The 22,248-nt window shown below is 34.9% G+C and overlaps 1 protein-coding gene across 1 annotated transcript; it reads right to left on the bottom strand.

Annotated features, from left to right (window-relative positions):
- Window positions 1-2,390: 2,390 nt before the first annotated feature.
- Window positions 2,391-19,364, bottom strand: LOC134253159 (puromycin-sensitive aminopeptidase-like). Its single transcript, XM_062735668.1, has 19 exons — window positions 18,981-19,364; window positions 14,504-14,579; window positions 14,011-14,096; window positions 13,547-13,672; window positions 13,140-13,247; window positions 11,505-11,802; window positions 11,050-11,198; window positions 10,207-10,371; window positions 9,676-9,780; window positions 9,185-9,340; window positions 8,751-8,832; window positions 8,238-8,374; window positions 7,547-7,681; window positions 6,904-7,123; window positions 4,450-4,592; window positions 4,104-4,160; window positions 3,749-4,009; window positions 3,388-3,435; window positions 2,391-2,813 (listed from the first exon to the last, which is right to left on the bottom strand). The coding sequence occupies exons 1-19, from the start codon at window positions 19,281-19,283 to the stop codon at window positions 2,682-2,684; spliced, it is 2,787 nt and encodes a 928-aa protein (XP_062591652.1). The 5' UTR covers window positions 19,284-19,364; the 3' UTR covers window positions 2,391-2,681.
- Between the last annotated feature and the right edge of the window lie 2,884 nt (window positions 19,365-22,248).

Below are 22,248 nucleotides of genomic sequence, written 5' to 3'. Positions count from 1 at the left end.
TAAGGCAAAATAAGCTTTTCGGGCTCTGGCAGCAAGGTCATCACAAGCATGTTTTAAATTGCCATTTGATTGTAAAAGTATACTAAGATATTTGTACTTAGTATATACATGTACATTTTTTAACCTGGTAAATTCCAGGGGGGTCCTGACCCCCCGACCGGACCCCCACCCCCACCCCCCTCTAGATCTGCGCATGTGATCCTTGGGTTCGAATACACCGGTCCTTCGAATGAGACCGTAAGTATAAACCGATGTCCAGCAGCAGATGCTAAAATGATCCCTCACTGCTCAATGTCCCTAAGTGCCGAAAATAGGACAAAATTTGCAGCTTTCCACTAGCAAGTAGTGGCGCGTCTCCAGACATTTTTGAGTGAAAAATTCTCGAGAGGGACGTTATCGATAAACAACATACAATCAATACTACCAGAAGGGTTGGGGGAGGCTTAAAAATATCGAAACGTATGCCTAGTTGGCCCCCACCCCATCCCCTTTTTGTTCTAACACAGTAAAGTAATGGTATGTATCGGGAGAGGAAACATTCAATGGACTTGCTCGAACCCAGACCCCAGCATTCTCTGGACAGTCAGGTGCTCTACCTTTCTGGCCAACGTCCACGCCGTATTTTTTTCCATCCTAAGAAGTCTTCGACTTCAAAGACATTAACCCAGGCTTTTCCCTGGCAGGTCTTTCACCTGTCACATCCATGGCATGGCAGTCAGAAAGGCATTTGATAACACTGCTGAAAATAGTGAATCAAGTACCTACTGAAGCTACTCTCAGAGCAATGCTGACGATTCAGAAAAAAATCATAGATGTATTAAACACCTCAGTTCTGTGTATAGTGTATACTAATCCATGCAAAAGATGATACTTTGCATGCAATCCTTCTCCAGAACAAAATATATTCCCCTCATCACTTCAATCATAGTAGGTGTGCCGTGACCTTCAACAAGGTTCAAGGTAAGGTCACTGTATAGATCTCATTTTCTCCCCCTCACGAATTCCATATGGCTTATAACTTATCTAAAAAGTTCCAGTTGGTCAGCCACGTAGCATCGTTTTTGAAAGTGGGGGGGGGGGGGACAGCCAGAGAAAAAAATTGTTTTACTTACTTGAAAAAGTAGACAAGTCAAAAAAAAAAAAGAAAAAAAAAGAGGGGAAATTGCCAAAACTCGAAAATCCTACTTCGTGGGGGGGGGGCAACTTCTCTCAGTACCCATTTTTCGTATTCAGCACTACATTTCCTTTAAATCAATAACCTGTAGTATAAAGTTGGGGGGGGGGGGGGGGGCAATTTCACTGAACATTTCCAATAGTAAAATAGTAAAAGTAATGTTGGGAAAAAAGTGGGGGGGGGGGGGGGGGGCGGCAGCAGAGACATTTTTTCAATGCCAACTTCTCTCAGTACCCATTTTTCGTATTCAGCACTACATTTCCTTTAAATCAATATCCTGTAGTATAAAGTGGGGGGGGGGGGGGCAACCAGCGTTTCATTGAACATTTCCAATAGTAAAAGTAATGTTGGGAAAAAAAATGGGGGGGGGGCCCCCCCCCCCTTCCCACTTGCTACGTGCCTGTAGGTAGAAATGCAGTAACCTTGAAAAAAGCTTCTAGTCAGTTAAAGGTCAAACCATATCTAATGTGAAATCCTTGTCATGAGCACAATTTTCTCTCCCTTGATATACTTATTATACAAAAAAGTATCAATAATAATGCCAAAACAGGCCGATTCTGCTGCCCAATTCTGTTCAATTTTGTGATTGAAATATTGTTCAATTTAACGAGTTCCTAGATAAGGTATTTGGGGAGAGGCCGATGAGAAGTCATGCATATACAATTTACTGGTATCCCCATCTCATTTTGTTTGGCGTGTGCCGTATATGTGTACTTGATAATTTGTTAAGTAACGATAAATATTTAATTTTTTAAAAGCAAGAATCTTCTTTAGATATTTAAAAGACTATGAAAAGAATAAAATTTATTCATATTGGCATTAACATTATGAAAAAAAATGTGTATGAAGAGTCCATGTTTTGTTGATACTTACAATTGAACAATTATAAAAAATAAAATCCGCCCACCCGCCCCAATTTTATAGTAAATTAGGATGAGAATCTACAGATTAATTTTATCTGGCCTAATGCATAACAGATTATAAATGGATTGTAATATGCTCCCATATAAAATTTTGAATTCCTATTTAGGCCTCATCTATTCTGGTCCCCCGTTATTTATTCATTTGTCTTTATGAGCAGAACATCAGAAAAAACTTCAAACTCAGCAGCAAAATGAAAACATCAAACGTTGAACTGGAACTCCACAATACAAACTAACAACAACACAAAGTCAAACGAAAATAGATGCAATAAAAACTCATGAGTTCATTCTGGTTTTTTATTTTTATTTCAGTGGATCTGAAGACTTTAGTCATTTAGATTTTTTTTACCATTACCATTACTTGATGATAAACTAATTGTTACATAACTGTTTTGATCAATCAACAGTTTTTATAGAACAATTAATGTTCTTAGCACGTATTATTTGGTACCTTCTTAATTTTGATCATGGACCCACAATCAGAAATGTTATAAGACTGATCAATAATACTGGTTTATTGACAATTAAATCAGGAATGTTGCTTTATAAGCACTACACATCTGGTCGGATCTTGTCGGATTTGTTCACTGACTGCGGAGGAAATCCACGACCTTGTCGGCCTGACTCTCCATCCACTTGGCATTCAGTCGGATGTTCTCAACGGATTGCTGGACTTTTCTTTCTGCTGCCGGTGCAGGATGAGCCTCAAAGAATTTCTGTAATTTACAGGGAAATTTACAGTATTAATGTTATACCTATCAACAAACCCAGGGGCCGCATTGCTCACCCAAGTTTTCTATAATCGAAGATAAATGAACCTCTTTTTATTGCAAGCATCAGAAAATAATGATTTCCATTGTTTAATGTACAGTAAATCACTTTTTATTTGTGAGAACTTTATTTTTGCATAATTACACAGCCAAGACAGAGTGCTCATGAAAATATCATTCTCACTCATATTAGTATTCTTAAAGAATATATACAGTAGAACCACAATTTGTGAAAATTTTATCTCGCTATAATGAAGAGCAAATGTCTTTCTCGCAAAAAATAAGGTGTCGTGTAAATTTAGTGGTTTACAGTAATGCCGAACATCGAGACATGAGATCAGATATACAAAATGTAACCTTGTTGTTCAAACATTTAACTTTTTCATTTTAAAAAAAGCATCCCATCTATCTTTATTTTTTAATATAAATAAAGCATCCACATTTATTTTTTTTAAATTACATGTCTACTAATTATTTTTCTCTACGTTCTACTTATAATTATAACTGAAGTACACATTACCTCTACTTCTTTGGCCCGTGCTTCTGTGACAAAATTCTCTGTTGAAAGCTACAAAACCAACATAAAAGGAAATAAAAAAAGTTTGCTCAACATATTTTTATAAGGCCTGAGCTATGTAAAACAATATTGACCGCTTAAAAATGTGTTCTTGTATAATTAAATGTTTAAAATGCATGGAAAAGAATATTTCATTTCCTTTTACTCTAAAGAGATGTATTATTTTTTGTTTTTATTCTATACATTAGAACTGAAAAATAAGATAATTCTAGTGGACAATCTCCTGCCCATGTTGTCAACTTAGACAACCTCTCAGCTCTCTTGGGTTTAATTCCCCTTACAACACTAAACCTCCAAGACTTACCTCCACAAGACGAGACAGAAGGAATCCCCCCTTGTATCTCTCGTGGAGCTCTGACCACTTGTCCTGGACAAACTGCCAGCAGATTTCTCTCCCCTGGACAGTCCCCGTAACTCCGCCGATCACAAACACGGTATCCTGGGATCTCACTTTGTCAGACATTGCAAACTCTAGCACTTTCTTCTTCAGATCGTCACTCTTAATGGACCCCATACATCGGCTCAGTCGGTTCTTCTCCTCCTGCATATCTGCTTCATCGTATAACTACAACGACATCGGTCAAGGACAGTATCATATTACACTGAAGTAGTTTTTTAGTTACCCATTTTTTGTTTTTCAGTTTATTAAGCTGTTGTACCTTCATCATTTTGTTGAAATCATCTTCACTGCCGTTTGCCATCACTGTAATATAAACCTGTAAAAAAAATTACATCTGTTTTTTTTATCCATTTCAGGAATTATCGAATGAAGCAGAGCAACAGTAATAAATGACAAAGGGCAATTTTACAGAAATGTGAAGCACTTAATGAATATACATGTATACAGCTTCAAGCAAACAAAGCAGAACCATTTTTCTGTACGAAAGTTTTAGAAATCCAGAACAATGATGCAGTTATCAAAATCATCCACTAGCTGCTATTCAGAACAATTTAGTTTACTAATAATCAACTAAGACAAAAGTTTTATATAAATCTGGCACTCACCGGGGTCTTCAGATCTGCGGGGAGGAGAGCCTTTCCCGAGACGTGGGCCTCAAACCTTTTCTTTGCTTCAGACACCGTCTCTTCATCTCCGTATTTACCAAGTCTGGTCAGAGCCAAGTCCCTCAACATAGCAGCCAGAGGTCCTGTAAAAGTCTCCTTATCTTAGCAGAACCAAGTCTCTGAACACAAAGAGATCCAGTCAGAGAAATCTCCTAGTCTTCAGATAGCCTTACAACAGACTGGATAATGAATGAATTAGAACTAGGCTGTGGGAATTTTGCATTAAAAAAATTGGTTATAAAAATCAAAATACATTTGAAAGTTCATAAACTTAGGACACAAAATTTATTACAAGAAAAAAGCACAGGAAAACAAAAAGTAAGGACTTAACTAGAGGTACTGTGAGCAATGAGCTCACTAAATGATACCCCCCACCTCCCATATGAATATAATGGCAGTGTCCATGTTTTGCTCTGGAAAATCCAAAATATATGTCAGTTCAAAAAGTAAAATAGGAAGTGCACAATGGCAATATGTAATGAAGATTCTGTGAAAGTTTCATTTAAATTCCTTCAGTGGTATAAGAGGAGTTGCAGATAAGAGATGGGTACCCCAAAGCATAACAGACGGACGGAAATACCGATTACGATATACCTTCCTAATTTTCAAGCGGGGGGTATAATAATAGACAGCGTTTTTTTTCCTTATATAACTGGTACCGATAAACGGCACCGTTCCCAATGCCAAAAAACGTTAATTTTTCCCAATTCTGTGACTAAAAATTCCTAATTCAGGGTTCTCCACAAGGGGTTTTACCATGGAGGTGCGCCATTGTTAAATTTGTGTGCGCCATGGTTAAATTTGCTGCGCCATGGTTAAAATCCGCGCCCGCCATGGTTAAATTTTAGAATTTAAAACTTGCATTTTCAGAGATGACACCTGCAATACACTATCCGAGTAGTTAATTGTTAATTGTGTTTATACCACGTGGTGTGAAGCCCCCCAAGCGCACGGGGACATGTAATAGTGCTAATTACCCACGGTCGATCAGCTGCGAATGTGCCGTGAAGCGTGAGAATTCATGAATTGAAGGTCGGTCGGCCAGCTGTTTTAACAGTATGAGTAGTTATCTACTATATAAACTACTGTTAACGGGGCTCTGTATTTTTGTATTACACGTTATTTTGTTGAATTCTAACTGTGTTCAGCTCACTACATAATAATTAAAAGATTTACAAGAATTCAAAGACATAGTAACGATGTCTCGTAGTAGACAGGCATCCGAGCCAGGGCAGTCGAAACTAAATAGTTTTTTTAACGTCGGCAATCTTGATGATATTAGCTCAAAAATACTCTGTAAAAAATTCATATTCCTCTGTATTTAATCAATTTCCCATGCTATTTTTTAAGCTTTAACTTTATTATCGTTTTCGATATAATGTGCATAGGACGTTTTGTGTCAGTCACCGTCTTATTTTTAGAGTTAATTCCCGTTGTTCTGAGACGTCGCGTGGCGCTATTTTTAGCACTGGGGCACGTGGAGAAGTAAACAAAACTTGGTGAAAAACGCATTATCTAGAAAAAATAGAATGCTTAGACAAAAAGGACACATCCAATTGTTCCTTTGTGTGTTTACGTAAAAAAATACTACCCATTCATCAGTTTTAGTCATATTTAACAAAACATTTCATACAATGCAACAGGCTACAACAATTCTTACAATTATTAATAATTTCTGAATAATATTGCCCTGGTTAATGTATCAACAATTTTTTTTAATTCCTTCGGAAGATTACTACAGTTTTGGGCAAATTCTGGTACATTTGTGAGGTAAAATACAGGATAAATCCTTTTCAATTTTAATTCTTTTTTTTTTTAACTTTAAACAGAGTTAGTTATTCCATTGTTTTGTGTTGCAATGGTAAAGTTTACAAATTGTAAAACCAGTCATTGATTAATGAAGATTAGGAAGTCTAACGCGCATTCGTGTTTTCGTTCACATTTTGTCTTCACGCAGCTTCCTCCATGGTTAAATTTCCAAATGTGGAGAACCCTGTAATTCAACTGTGAAGCAAAAGATTACGACAACGTCATATTTCTTGTTAAATGAAACATTGTACAAGTTGACTAATTGTTTCACTTCCGCTTAAATCGAAAGTAGAGAAAGTCGTCATATATTTTGACAAATTGAAAGCATGACAATGTGAAAACAAGGGACGTTGCTATAAAAACAATAAGTACTTGTTGTTTATTCTTTAAAACAAGCAGTAATAGGTAATTAAGTAGGAAAAACGCAAAATATGTTGCATTTGCATAAATAAGAGAAAATTCTCCTTTGTTTTTCTTCAATGTTATTTTTCCCAATTGAACCGGTACCGGACCCTTTCCCAATTGGTGGAAAAAAATCGCTGATAGATCAACTTCAAATTTTGAATAAAAAAAAAATTCTCAAACCTTCTCCATCTTTGGGGTCCCAGCCCAGAGTCTGTGCCACAGGTTTAAACAGTCGCCTGTTGAAGGCCTTGAAGTCCTCGAATCCGTCTGTGTTCTGTAGTAGAATGCTGATCTGTCCCAGGTTACTGGCAAGGTCACTCCACACCGTGTAGTTATCCTCGTTAACGAAGGATCCCACAACCTTTAGAACGTCTACCGTCGAAATCATCCCAGCTCTAGCCTGAAAGATTCAATAAAAGGACATATATTACCTAAGATATACAAATTTCACACCTTAAGACATTTCAGATTATACAACAATTAAAACAACTGAAATTTCTTTAATAAAGGGGCTGAAAATAAATATTGTATTAGACATGATTTCAGAAACTACAATATCCAGACAAGACAAGTGTCATTGTCTTACTAAATAAAATCATTTCTCACCTACTGTAGATTCCTAAATATACGCGAAATTATATCACTCGCCTTTACTTTTATGGTGCTGAAATGTATGTTAAAACTCTTGACCAACAGTCACCATTTTCTGTTGAAGAGCCCATTCACGATAAAAAGAACTCGCGGAAAATAAGGAATCTACAGTAATTCTAGAATTATTTCTAAAAATGTGACCTAGTTTAAATGTTAATTAGGCCGTACTTACGAGTGCAAACAGATCGCTCTGTAGACTGAGTCTGTCTCGGGGAGGGAGGTTCTTGTTTTTGATGGCTGGTATGAATTTGTCCAGGGTCTCTGATGTGTACTGAACTCTGTATACCCCTACAGACTCCATATTCACCTGTAAAAGAATGTAGCCAGTCATCACAATCAGGTACCTGTAATCACCAACAGATTTAATTTGAATACAAACTTTTGATGACCATCTAATTTTGGCCATGTAAAGCTGTCAGCTTAGCTTAAAACTCATTTATTGCAAAAAAAAAAAGGATTTTCCTAAACATAATTTTACTGGGAGATGAATTTCAATTGTTCCAAAAATCACCTAATTCAGATGTTGCTATATTGAACAGATGTGTCTTCCAAATCTGTTCAGCCACTCTCTTGAGTTTTCCCATTACTCTAATGCTAACCATTGCCTTACTTTGTGACCCGATATCATTAAACATACTATTGTATCATGAACCAACCAATATTTATCATTAAATTGGAACATAAGCCCAGTGATTCATGCAATTTTTAAGGGAAAAAATACTATCTTCATGAAAATCAAGACAATAAGATATGGAAATGATCATATACATGCACACAGCTTATACATTTCCTTTCTGAGTAAAACTCGGTAATATATCTTATTTCAGACATTCAGAACAAGGTTAGAATATCAAGAATACAACCTTGACCCACTCCTTAGGTTTGACGTTGGGAACAGTGACTTCTATTGTTGGTTTGTCTAGAAGTGTGACGACTGCTGGTTTGTCGGGTTGACTGGACGTACTGATGGAAATCGGCACCATCCAGGAGAAGGATCCGTCTAAAATACAAGAACAGGATAAATATTAAATTCTTAAGTCTATTGGTGTACAGGAAGAGATCTGATTAAGACTTGCATTGTTCTTCTTGCCTTTTTAACTTTCAAATTCCTTTGTTTAAAATTCATGCTGTACATTTCAGATAGAGAAGCAAGATGTATGTTTGTTTGTGAAACATGTTGAAGGAACTTCTTAGATTGTAGTCAGTTTTATATTATATACCCTATTTGCTTATCCATCAAATGAAGTACTGCCCTTCTTATTAAACAATGAACTTGTGATCTTCAAAAAATTATCTTACAAGTTATGTACATTCAGCATTTCAGTGATTTTGGATGAAATGATTTCCCAGACTCTTTACGCAATATGAAAACGTACCTTTAGGTTGCACTCCATCAGCACAGAACTTTTCCTGTGTCAACGTCAAAACTCTACTGTTGCCATCTTGCTTCTCACTAACCTGTGAATAAAATTTCTGTATCATTCTCAAGCGTATAAAAGCTGATCTTAGTGGATCTTGAACATTTTACATACATGTATTTACAGTTTTACATGTGTTATTCAGAGGAATTTTTTTTAAATAATAAATTCAAAATACTTTAGCTTTTATATACAGTTGGTGAATGTCTGTAAAAATTATGGGTTTTTTTCCTACAAAAGTTAGAAAAAGTCATGTGAATTACATGTATTCTGCTTGTAATTTTTCTAGAAGATAGCCCTTACTCAATCTACTCAAAAAAAGTATAAAATATTAAAAGGAAAAAAATCCACTTAAAAGGAATTTTTTCCAAGAGAAGATATTGTGTCCTTGCCTTGACTACCGGGTAACCCATTTGTTTGGTCCACGTTGTCATGACGTCCAGCACCGGTTTGCCGCTGGCTTTTCCTAAGGATTCCCACAGGTCCTCGGTTATGGCGTTATTATACTTAAACTTGGTCAGGTATTGGTTCATTCCTTTCCTAAAGCTCTGAAACAATCCGAAATATCCACCTCATACAAATTAAATAGAGTTACAAAAATATTCTCATAGTTGTTCATCTATTATTCTACATGTTAAAGCAAGGAAGAGAGATAATACTTTACAGAAGCATGTGAGGAAAGATCATAACATCAAAGTCACATTTAACAAACTTGTCTAAAAGAAACTCTTTATTTGGTCTACTTTTCTTTTCACACTTTACTTCTTCTTTTTCAAAATCTAACTCCAATTGATTTTCCTTAAAAGGCGTATAATTACACGCTACTAATCTTGCAATGTAAATATAAGAAACCCCACGGCTTGATAAATTCTAGTGAACTCACTTCATCTCCGATGTAGTTGTGTAACATTCTGATGACCGACGCCCCCTTGCTGTAGGATATGGCATCAAAAATCTCATCTACCTCATCTGGGTGTCCAACTGGAATCTGAATGAAATTCATTGTCAAACGACAGGCAGAAAATTAGGTCAATAATGCAAGCTCAATAAAGACATGCAAAAATAAAATCCATTCATTTTGATGTTTGAAAAATTCCCTCTCAATAAACTACAAGAAATGTCTATGCTAGAATGTACATTCCTATTTACTTTATATGCCTTTAAATACAAATGTGAGCAATATGACTTCTGAGAAAAGGGATGCAGACATTTTAACATCCAGAAATCATCTTCTCCTTTTATTAAAATTCTTATTAAACTCGCATTACTTTAATTGTAATCTGTGCTATTGGGCTCAAATTCAATGATACCCCAAACATGCCCCCCCCCTCAAACACACATTTGCATATCCCTTACATATCCTGTGTACATATGAAAGTGTAAAACAAAATTTATGTTAAGCTGGTTCCCTGACCTCTATGGCGTGGCTGTTATGTAGAGCGTCCATCTCCAGGGCCCGGCCTAAGTCCTGGTTGACAAACTGTGTCCAGATATCAAACTCAGGGAAGCAGTAGTCCACGCACAGGTACTCAATCCAGGACGCAAATCCCTCGTTAAGCCACAGGTGTGTCCACCATTCCTACCAGCAGGAAGGAATACATCAATAATTAGGGTACTTGTATATGTTATCAAGAAATTTTAAAATTTTCTGATTTCAGCTATTCTGATGGAGTTCAATCACTGTAAGGCTTTGGCTAGGGGTTCTTTGTTGTGCAAATGTTTGCACCTGGGGATCAAGACACAGAATCGGCAGTTTAGTGACAGATGTTCTCATTTAATAACATTTTGAATTCAGTTTATGTTTTTGCCTCTTTGCTGTAGACCATTGCAATATGGCTGTGGTATTTATTATAAATACATTTCATTTTGAAATCAACCAGTTCAAATTTGAAAAGCATCATCTTTCTCATGACCATTAAGTTGCCCTCTCAGTATGCTATAATGGAAGATTGCTTGAGAATAGACAGGATTACAATCACCACTATGGATGTAATTTATAACCAGTATGAATGTATTTGCATGTGGAGTCCTAAAAAAAAGCTTATTACCATAGTGACTAGATTTTACCATAGTGACATTATTTTACCATAGTGACTAGATATTACCATGGTGACTAGATATTACCAAAGTGACTAGATTTTACCATAGTGACTAGATATTACCACGGTGATTAGATATTACCATAGTGAAGAGATTTTACTATAGTGACGAGATATTACCAGAGTGACTAGATGCTACCATAGTGACTAGTTTTTACCATAGTGACTAGATTTCCGAACCACTGATGAGCCAGCTCATGCCCCACCACTAGAGCCACCCACTGCTTGGTTTTGGAGGAGGAGTTCTTAGGATCAATCAACAGAGCTGTCTCCCTGTACGTCACCAGTCCCCAGTTCTCCATGGCACCTAGTGAGAGAACTCTCAAAAAATCAAACTCTTGACAATATACAGTTATATCAGTTATAGCTAATTTCTATCAATCAGCAGAATTGTTCTCTATGACATCTAGTGAGGCAGTTTAGACAACATTTCAAATATTAAAAATATTGAAAAATAAATACTGACTACTTTATTATGGTATAAGTCATGAATCTACAATACAATCCAATTCAATAGATTGAGTTCTTAATTAATTTAATTTCTCAAACCTTAATCTTAGGTTTTAAAACAGAGGTATTAATTATTTTTCCAAGTCCAATTCAAAATCCTTACCTGCAGCAAAATCAGCAATAGCAATGAGATCTATTTTTGGTAGGGGATACGCAATCTGAAAGTAGTTCTTGTAAAATGGGAGGGTCTTCACAGCCACTTCTAGGGCAAACTGTCCCTGTTCCTTCTTCCCCACAGGGGTGTAGACTCGGACCAACACCCCGTCCGCATCCTTACCCTCCACGTAATCATACTCCCCGACGACGAACGCCAGGAGGTATGTAGACATGATGGGAGTCCGCTCATAGGACACCACCTTCCATGTGTTGTCTTCAGGTAAATCACTCTCTGATTTTACTGGCTGGAAAAAAAACATTGATAAGTAATGTTCCAATTTAAAAAAGAGAACCATTTATCATAAACTATTTTGATAATAATCTAGGGCATTCAAATGTAGCTCATTTTTATGTCATGTTCAATTCCTACACCCAATAGATTTACACATACTAGCATTTACATGTCTCACCAAAGTCTTGACTGCAGATCAAATATAAATAAACATAGTCTGATTAAAGTCAACCCTTCAATAACTCCTTTTAAACATTAAGGACGTTCGATCCTGATATTTTGAGCGTATTTTGCGCAGGTCCTTTATTCATAAAATTAAGCATCATTTTTAGGTTCTAACAATAAAACTGAATTCTACAATGCAAATTAAACTATATTCAATGAAAAAACCGCGATTAAATTCCATTCAAGTAGAATTAAGCTAGGGACTATATTTTGTGGCGGAAAGTTTTTTAGACGAAAATGGTCATTTTTTCCATTTGAACTATATCATTACTGTTAATTTTGAATGCCTATTTTTACATGCTGGTTGCACACAAAGCTGTTTTTTGCAATGAAATATGTTATGCTGGTTCTGAAATATCTATTAAATTATTTCTTATTAATTCTATCAACAAAGTGTGAAAAATATAGTTAATATATTCTGAAAATCCGGGAAAAAATTGAGCCAATTTTAACGTAAAATTCACACTTTTTTTAGTAATATCTGAAAATGTACATCATATACCCCCACTTTTGATGTTCTTTTCTAAATATTCAAGATAACTTTGACCTACATGTATTTGCTTAAAATCAGAAAAAGTTTAAGACTTTAAAATAATTTTCTTGCTTATTATATTTTCAATGCCAGAAAAATAACATTTTATTAGTGCAGAAAGGTCAAATAATTGATTATGCAAAGCAATTTTAAACTTTTTCTTCGTCACAATTTTTAAGTGTCTTTTTTTAAACAGACTTAGAGTTCATTTTGTTTCATGCTTTAATAGGATAAAAATATTGGAGGGAAAATGTCGAAGATGTAATTTTTAATTAAGACACAAATTTCAGAGCAGAAAGGTCATATTAAATGTACTGAAGCGCTAAAAGAAGCATATTGACCACCATTTTTTTATTTGAATTTTAATTAAGCTATGTATGTAGAAACTAAAAATATACTCCGCAAAAAAAGACTTTAAATATCAGGATCGAACGTCGTTAATATATAGTTCAAATGTGGGAAGGGAGAGAATTCTGTAAATGATTAAAAATTAAAAGCTGTAGATTTCGACAGCCATACTCTTCCAATTTTACAATTGATATCTTCATTTCATGATGGTGGTTTTTAAATTCTTAATTTCTGCATGTTCCTACCATATTAGAGAGAGCCACTCTATTTTTAGGAGCTACCAGGGTGACATCAAATGTGGCCTTGACCGCTGGTTCATCCCAGCAAGGGAACGCCCTCCGAGCATCTGTTGCCTGAAAATTATAAACAAAAGTCTCACTTTACAACAGGCACATATAGAATTCTTAAGTCTGGGATGCCTGAAGTTTAATCATAAGAACCTTACTTTTAAGATACAAAGTAAAACTTGACACCATAGGTTCCAAAAATTTTTACCCGATTAGACAACATTTTAATCAATAGAATTTACTGAAAAAAGTTATCAGTGCTAAAGGTTGAAATTGTATTTGACAAGAATTTAGAATAAACATCATATGGATGAGACAAGTTTTCATAGTATTTTTGTTCATTTTTTAAAAAAAAAATTACTGACCTCGAACTGTGTGACGGCTGCGTACATTTCCTCCCCTGAGGGTGAGGTGTACTTGCTTCTGTAAAACCCCTTCATCTTGTCGTTCAGCTGACCGGTGAAATCAATGGACAGTTGACCACTTCCTGGCTACAAATCAAAGAGAGAGAATGGTAAACATATTAATATACAATGTATAATTATATTTGACTGGCCTTTAATTTTCAAAAAAAAAAAAAAAAACTTTGATGTACCATCAAGAAATTATATGAGATGGTCAGCAAATTGTAAAGTACTCAAAGTTTGATAAATTACATATTATTTATGGTTGTCCTTTTGCTACTTAAATAGTTAAGGAAGTAATGAGATGCAGGCCTGCCCCTGCAAATTGTTTCTCCTATTCAAAGTCCTCACAAAGATACCAATATTTCAAACCTAACAAAATATTGTAAAATGTTTGTGTCACCTGCAGAATTAACCACACCTACCTGGAGAGGACTGGGGAATGATAACACCACCACTCCATTCTCTGGTTCAAATTTCACCTCCGCTTTCACACTCTGGTCTCCAGCATCTAAACGGTTCAGAAGAATAATTATCAGGATGTTATTTGATCATCTATACCCATATCTTCCCACATATCTTGATTTTTCTTGCCATAGAAATAATCATATAAATAATATTCAACAACTTTTCTGTTTAGGCCAACAGAGAGATTTTGGGCAAGAAGGATACAGGATATAAATTAATGTGAAATAGTTAAGACTTATTTCCATATATAGTATTACAGTATTACCATTGTTATTTTCAATCAGTATCTCAAATATCAAGACATATGTCAACGTGATTTGGAAGTTCCAAGCACTTTAAAAAAAGATTTTAAAAGCTTATTACCAGGTATCTTGAATTCTAGGATATCTTGATGTTTAAAATTGGATTCTTTGAGATTGAGAATCTGGTTTGACTGTATGTAGTAGTTACCTGCGGCTTTATATGAAGCTGTCTGGATCTCGATCTCCTCACTGTTTAGAGTAATGCTGTTTGTGCTGGATACGACCTAGAATGAAGAAGAAAAAATCAATGTTATTCAGAGCTTCAATTATTAATAACAGAAGGTCACTCTGATGGCAACAGGTTGTTTTACTGTACTTTACCAACAAAACTAAATAAAATATTTAGAAAAACTACATTAATCATTCACATATGTTGAAACATTTTAATAGAAAGTATCTTGCAGTTAAAAGGAAATGAATGTACATGTATATATTTACATTTGCAAATGTTTTCCTTTATATAACAGTACTGAAAGCAAGCATTTTTATAACTGTATAAAAACAGGTATGGGGTCAAGAGGTCATAGATGTTCGTATGGATAAACGTTCGACATAATTTCTCAGTGACGTCATAAAGGGTCGATGCGCGTTCAGTGGATTACATACATGCCGTTGGGTTTGAAAAATAATGCATTTCACATGCTAAAAGTCACAATCAGGCAAATTTAAAGTATGAATAAGTCACAAATGTAACTAGTGCTATTGTAAACGGGGACCGTTACAGATGTTCCCCAAATGCTCCCCATGTCCCTTTTCGTGCCTTATTCCTCTAAAACCTTTTATAAATATGATAAGTCTCCAAGGATTTCATTTAAGAATATAAAAGTTACAATGATATCAACTATCAACTATATGTATATATCGCTTAACGTTTTGCATGCGTGCACACGTACATGTGCATGCTTATGCAAGATGATTATGGCATGTTGGTTAAACAATTGAAATATCTTTCTATCCCACAAATCAATGAAATTTGTAATTTTTTTCGTATGAATTAATAATTTCTATATACTTTGGAAACTCAAATCAAATATTTTAATACACTTTCCTCAAGCTCTTTTCTGCAGTTTTCCTGAAATTTTATATGGGTCTGAGGTGTTATTTGAGTTTTACAGCGATTCTCTACGGTGCCATTAATTTGATTTGTTTGTGTGTGTGTGGGGGGGGGGGGGGGGTATTTTTAATCTTAACCTATTTAATGTTGGAATTGAATCTTGTATCTTACTCCAAGAACTTAAGATTGATTGTGACATTTGGATGAAAGGTCAAGGTCATTAAAACCACCACCTCTTTACCTCTTTAACTTCTATCCTGCCAACCGAAATAAACTCTGAAAGGTGTTTCTAGATACATGTACATGTACTTCATGTTTCTTTTTACCATTGGGTCAAGGACAAAGGTTATGGACAATTTCAAGTTCACAGGTCAAGGTGATTTTGGTAAATAGATAATATCAACATTTTATTCAGGTTTCCAGTGACCTTGACCTAAGTTTCAAGGTCAAGGGTAAAAAAAATCTGCATGCTTCAGTATGTTACATGTCTTGACATTTAGAAGTTCTTAATTAGAACTGCATGAACATCAAAAACTCAAGTATACAGTCGTTTAATGCATTGCGTGCGGGCGCATGTGCATGCACGTCCTTGCATTTACTTTTGATAGTAGCATAATGTAGGCATTCATTATATCTATTCATATTCGAAATTTCACCCTGTATTATTGAGAACCAAGAAAGTTTTAGGCATTTAAAGTTTTAGCCAATCAGATTGCAGCACACGTGCATGTGCGTGCATTCATGATTATTCTTATATATCATGCTGCAGATCTTCATAATGTATTCATGACTATGTTCAAAAGTTCAAAGGATTTTGTCAGAAAACAAAAAAGATATTTAGACTTTTAGTTTCAGCCAATTGGAGTGAAGCGCATGTGCATGCGCGTAATATTATTATTATTATTATTAAGATCTTGCTATTTTGACCATGTCATCATGTCTATACTACTGATATATCCTTATATTATGAGTTTCAAAGCATTTCATCAAAAATTTAAAAAGTTACGGCTATATCTATTATATTGGCCATTTCATGTGTGCGCACATGCACGCACGTGCGCGCAAAATGACCTTCGTTCCGCACATCTACATAACATACCTAGTGACCCTAAAAAGGTTTCAACTAGATCGGATGAGTAGTTTACGAGAACACTCACGGACAAAAAAGTACTGGAGAACAAAATTCAGAAAAGAAAATTCAGAAAAAGTAAAAACAATATGTTCCAAAACTTCGTTTGGGGAACATAAATATGAGAAATAATTAAGGTATCATTTTTTGAGTTTTATTGGGATGTAAAACGGGTTGGTAACGTGATCAAATCCCATAAAGCCGAAGGGTTGGTCACGTGATCAAATTCGGGCTTTATGGGATTTGATCACGTGACCAACCCGTTTTACATCCCAATAAAACTCAAAAAATGATACCTTATTTCTTAAAAATGTGCAATAATGATTTCTCCCTCTCCTCCCAAATTTTTAAGTCATTAATAAATCACTAAAGAAATCAAAATAATTATTATAGTCATTGACAAGCAAGCTGCATGTTATACTTAAAGTTAAAAAGTCTAAATCTTATAATTGTTAAGAAATTCCTAATAATTCACAATGTTTATCAACTGCTTATAAAATGACACTGTTGGAAGCATATCTACAATGTAGTGTCATTTCCCCTGAGGTTCCAAAATCTTATGAGTAAGCATGCTTATAAGTTATTAGTTTGAGTTTTTTTTCCTGATTTGCCACTTCTCTGAAGAATTTTGTGGAAGGCTGCAAATCTGACAGTGACAAAAATTAGTCACAACCTTTTGGTTTTCAAATGTCAGAATACAGCATATAATGACATCCAAAGCATAAAGATTTTCAAAGTTATTAAGCAAAATTGTATATTTGATATGTACAAAAATCTAATCACTTTTGTTTGTTTGATTCAGTGTAAGGCTTAAAAAAAATAAGTTTGTTTTCTGTAATATTCCCAAAAAATAAAGGGTCAGTAGGTCGGAAATTCTTTTTTTTTTTTTTTTTTTTTTCTTATGAATGATCAAACATCCCCTGACTGAAAATACCAGGTGTTATATTTACAGTGGACGCCCAACATGGTACCCAAAATGGCTGCCTAGCAGCAGAAAACGAACTTCAGAAAGTTTTAGGGGCGAAACTGTTGTTACAATAATGATTACTCTTTATATTTAGGGTAAATGTAAACTAGGTTGACATATTTTATGTCTCAAATTTAGCTACAAGCTATTTTTTTAATTTAATAAATGGAATCAGCTGATTGATCAAACGAAGTTTTGCCATTTGTCAGAAAAAAAAATCCACCCGGGGATAATTTGAATGGGTCGGTTGGGTTACAGGAAACAAAAATATTTTTTTTTAGGCTTAATGTGTCTTTTAATCAAGAAAATTAATTTCTGGGTTTTTTTCTAAAGCATATAGATGGAACACTAAATAACTAATCATTTATGTAATGTAATATTATTTCTATATGTTTCAGGTATCAGTCATCCTTAGTTAATTAAAGAGTTACTCATTGGATGATGGTTATCATTTACTAAAGTGCTTTAAGCCTGACTTCCATAGGAGCTAGGCCTCTTCCCATCAACCCATTTACATCTTCCAAATTGTTAAAGGTTTATTGCACAGTCATATTCATATAGCCAGCATATTGTTAACATAGACTTTTATAACTTAGGTAAACAATGCCATTCATGCATCTGAAATATTTTGTTAAAAGTAGTATCATGTCCCTGGCCTATTTCTTGTGACGTTTCTCCTTTATTATCTTGACAATTATGTAACCCGTGTTCACAAATAGACTGGTGATGGATGAAGTCTGTTTATTAAAAAAATTAAATTTAAAATTAAATGCCCAGACAAAGGTCAGGGGAAAACCATTACCCAACCAGTTAGTTAAAGACCTAACAAAAATATAAAATACAGCTTCTAGAAAAAAAAATTATTGTTACATTTAAACTTCAACAGCTGTTCAAGATATTGATTTAAATGGTTCATATTCACTTTCAAATTTTAATTATCTACAGTGTATTAGTTTTGATTCTTGTGTAAAAAAATTTCTTCATATCCATTTTTGTGATGGTTCCTTTATCATATATACTATTTTAATTTGTCATTTATTGGTCTTTAATTAAGTTCCCTCAATAGAATTTGATTTACAATGATTAAAACAATTATGACATGGTGAGATCTTATATTGCATATACACGCTTCAGTTCAATACTTTGAATGAAATATATTGACATTTAAAATTATGCAACTTTAAACAATATGGTGTTATTTCAATGATCGATAAATCATTCAATCAACAGCGAGAGGCTATCATTTTTCATGTTCAATTAAGGCAACTTCAAGCTTCACATGTTCATGCAATTAATTATTCAGGTTTACCCCATATATGTATGCACTCTTGAACTCCAAGATGTACTACTAATTCCATTTCATAAAAGTATACTTTTTCTCTTTTACTGTAAAAAAATGAAATGACAATTTAATATTAGCCGGTCTACACAATATTTCACAAGTTCCCCCTGGACAGATTTTAAAAGATTTATACCTTGACATCAATGGTTTCATGTCCTTTGAAGGTGAATTTTTGTAGATCTGGTTGTAGACGCAGGTTGTAGTTCTCTGGTTTAACGTCTGTCGGTAATCTCTTGAATTCTTTCTTCGCCGGCATTGTACAAAATGTATGTTGTCTGGCCTGAAAATGAGCTCCGGAAGTGCTTGAAATAACTTCCGCTGTTGCTCTGAATGAAAATGACGCGAAGGTTTGTTTTGTTCTTAAAGTGACGGATTCTGAAACAGAATGAAGTGGATTTGGCAATTTAAACCTGAGAATAACTTTCAATAATGACATCAAGCATAAATATGCTTGCAAACTTGGTAAAATTTTACCAAACCTGCAAAAGGTTACATAAAAAATTTCAACGTGGGTTTAGACGGGAAACAAGCTTCCAACCAAAATATTAGAGTTTTTTCGAACAAGTTAATAATTCCCGAATAAGAAAGTTCGTCTGCTACAGCGTTGGCAAAAAATATTTTTAAAAAATAATAATGAATAATTGAAATGGCCTAAACGTTTAAAAAAACAAATCAATTTAAAGTATGAAATAATGTTTTTTAAAATATGTACTTTGTTTTAGGTTTGGGTCGGAATTTTCCTTGCTTTTTGTTCATCCTGGTGAGGAGGAGGGAGAGCCTAAGTCAAGCTAGCGGAGGGAGAAGGAGAAAAAGAAAAGAAGATGTACCTTTCCTTATTGTACATTACTTAAGGATATTTGCTTTTAAAGATTAGTTTATTCACATCAGCCTGGGTGTTATTAAAAATCTAATCACTGATCTGCCTTATTCACAGGTGCTTGAGGACAGGACCCCCCCCCCCCCCCCAAAAAAAAAAATATAGAGCCCCGGGCATTTTCGATTTTTAGCTCACCTAAGCTGAAAAACTCAAGTGAGCTTTTCTGATCACATTTTGTCTGTCTTCTGTCTGTCTGTCCATCTATAATCTTTTCACATTTTCAACTTCTTCTCAAGAACCGCTGGGCCAATTTCAACCAAACTTGCCACAAAGCATCCTTGGGTGAAGGGGATTCAAGTTTGTTCAAATGAAGGGTCATGCCCTCATTCAAGGGGAGATAATTGGGAATTAAGGAAAATTTGGTGGTATCTTCTTCTCAAGAACCACTGTGCCAGGAAAGATGAAACTTATGTGGAAACATCCTCAGGTAGTGTAGATTCAAGTTTGTTCAAATCATGACCCCCAGTGATAGGGCGGGGCCAAAATGGCTGACCACAGTTTATATAGAAATATATAGGAAAATTCTTTAAAAATCTTCTTCTCAAGAATAGCAAAGCCATAACTGATCATATTTATATGGAAGCATCCTCAGGTAGTGTAGATTCAAATTTGTTTAAATCATGACTCCCGGGGGTAGGGCGGGGCCAAAATGGCCGACCAAAGTTTTACATAGAAATATATAGGAAGATTCTTTTAAAATCTTCTTCTCAAGAATAGCAAAGCCATAATTGATCATATTTTTATGGAAGCATCCTCAGGTAGTATACGTAGATTCAAATTTGTTTAAATCATGACCCCCGGGGGTAGGGCGGAGCCACAATTGCTGTCCACAGTTTTACATAGAAATATATGGGAAAATTCTTTAAAAATCTTCTTCTCAAGAATAGCAAAGCCATGATTGATCATATTTTTATGGAATCATGACCCCCGGGGATATGGCGGAGCCAAAATGGCTGAACACAGTTTTACATAAAAATATATGGGAAAATTCTTTAAAAAGCATCTTCTCAAGAATAGCAAAGCCATGATTGGTCATGGGACTATTTTTGAATTTAAACTTTTCAATACTAAACCAATTGCTACTTTTTCCTAGCCACAGTGCTCAGGTGAGCGATTTGGCCCATGGGCCTCTTGTTTTTTCTTAAACAGGTCGAGGAAACTACCTTATATGGATATTGTTGTTATTGCGCACAGAGGTGCTACCAACAAACAATTGTCCAATCCAGTGAATGAGCCGCAAAGCATGCTGGTCTACTATGTGTTTACAATTAACTTCAAACACGTGGTTCAGGTCAATTTACGACATGATTTCAAAAGCCTGTCGAAGAGTTAACTAATATGTATTTTTAATTTTTTTGTTAAAAATAGAAAGAATACATAGTAAATAAGATGTTCCATGCTCACATTAGCAAACAAAGCTACTTTTCTGTGTTAAATAGTACGTTGAAATACCGCTCACAAACTCTTCACTGGTAATAAAAAATATTTTTTTTTACTTGATATTCGTATTTTTACTATCTGCTTCTGTTCTAATTCATTTGTTGACTTAAGGCTCATACATTCTAAAACTCAACTACATTGCGTTATGACGTTTATTCTACTCAATTTTACTATTTAAGTCTCACTACGTACATTGATATATATAAAAAAAACAAACACGCAGCACCCAGTGCAAATAGATCTACGTGAATCTCACAGTCTGTAAAGTTTTGCTGAATTAAGTGCAGCTGCTGGGATGTGTTTTCTGTCAAGAAGATTGTCGGTCCCATGTTCAGATTTTTTTTCGAAGGAGCATAGGCGCTTGAACAGCATTGCAACAAGTAATGATAGAATTTTACACTAAAGCATCTCTACACCATTCTAAACTGTTAAATGACCATCGGAAGTCTTGTATACATGACACTACGTGAGTACATCTCGGAGTCGGTTGTTGAAGAGCATGGAATACACGTGATTCATCGAATACGTACAGGCCATTGTCCACAAATAGACATTCAATGGAGCGGAGAAAGTCACAATATTATCGTTGTTAGTGTATTGTTTGTAAATGTGAGCATGGAATTAGTAGATAACGATGTAAACTTTGTGTTAAGAATGAAAAATGCTTGAAAAGATGCATCATGTCTTTCCGAGAGCGATTTGAAAAAACTGGCATTTTCCAAACGTAGTATGGTGTATAGTAACCCAAGTCATTCAGCGGATTGGTCGATTTGTCAGTCACGTGGGTATCTCATTTAGCATGTAAATTTATTCTGACGTCACGGAAAATAGTTTCCTCGACCTGTTAAACTATCCTTAAGTAACATATTTGTGATGTAATCCATACCATCAAACCGAAAAATTACGAAAAACAAACAGTTTATAAAAATTCGTCACCCACCCTATATATAAACTAAAATAATGTTAGATACTCTGTATCTTTGGTAAGTTAAAAAAAAATTGTCCCATTTTTAGTTTTTTGTTTGAAGATTTAAAGTAATTTTTTTCTCTCAAAATTTCAGAATGAAGATAAGTAATCCATGGC

The sequence above is a fragment of the Saccostrea cucullata genome, unplaced genomic scaffold, assembly GCF_032062105.1.
Source record: "Saccostrea cucullata isolate Sc308-1 unplaced genomic scaffold, CSIRO_AGI_Scuc_v1 ctg4517, whole genome shotgun sequence".
Taxonomy (NCBI): domain Eukaryota; kingdom Metazoa; phylum Mollusca; class Bivalvia; order Ostreida; family Ostreidae; genus Saccostrea; species Saccostrea cuccullata.
The sequence above is the reverse complement of the archived record's forward strand: the minus strand, read 5'-3'. Positions and strand labels throughout refer to the sequence as shown.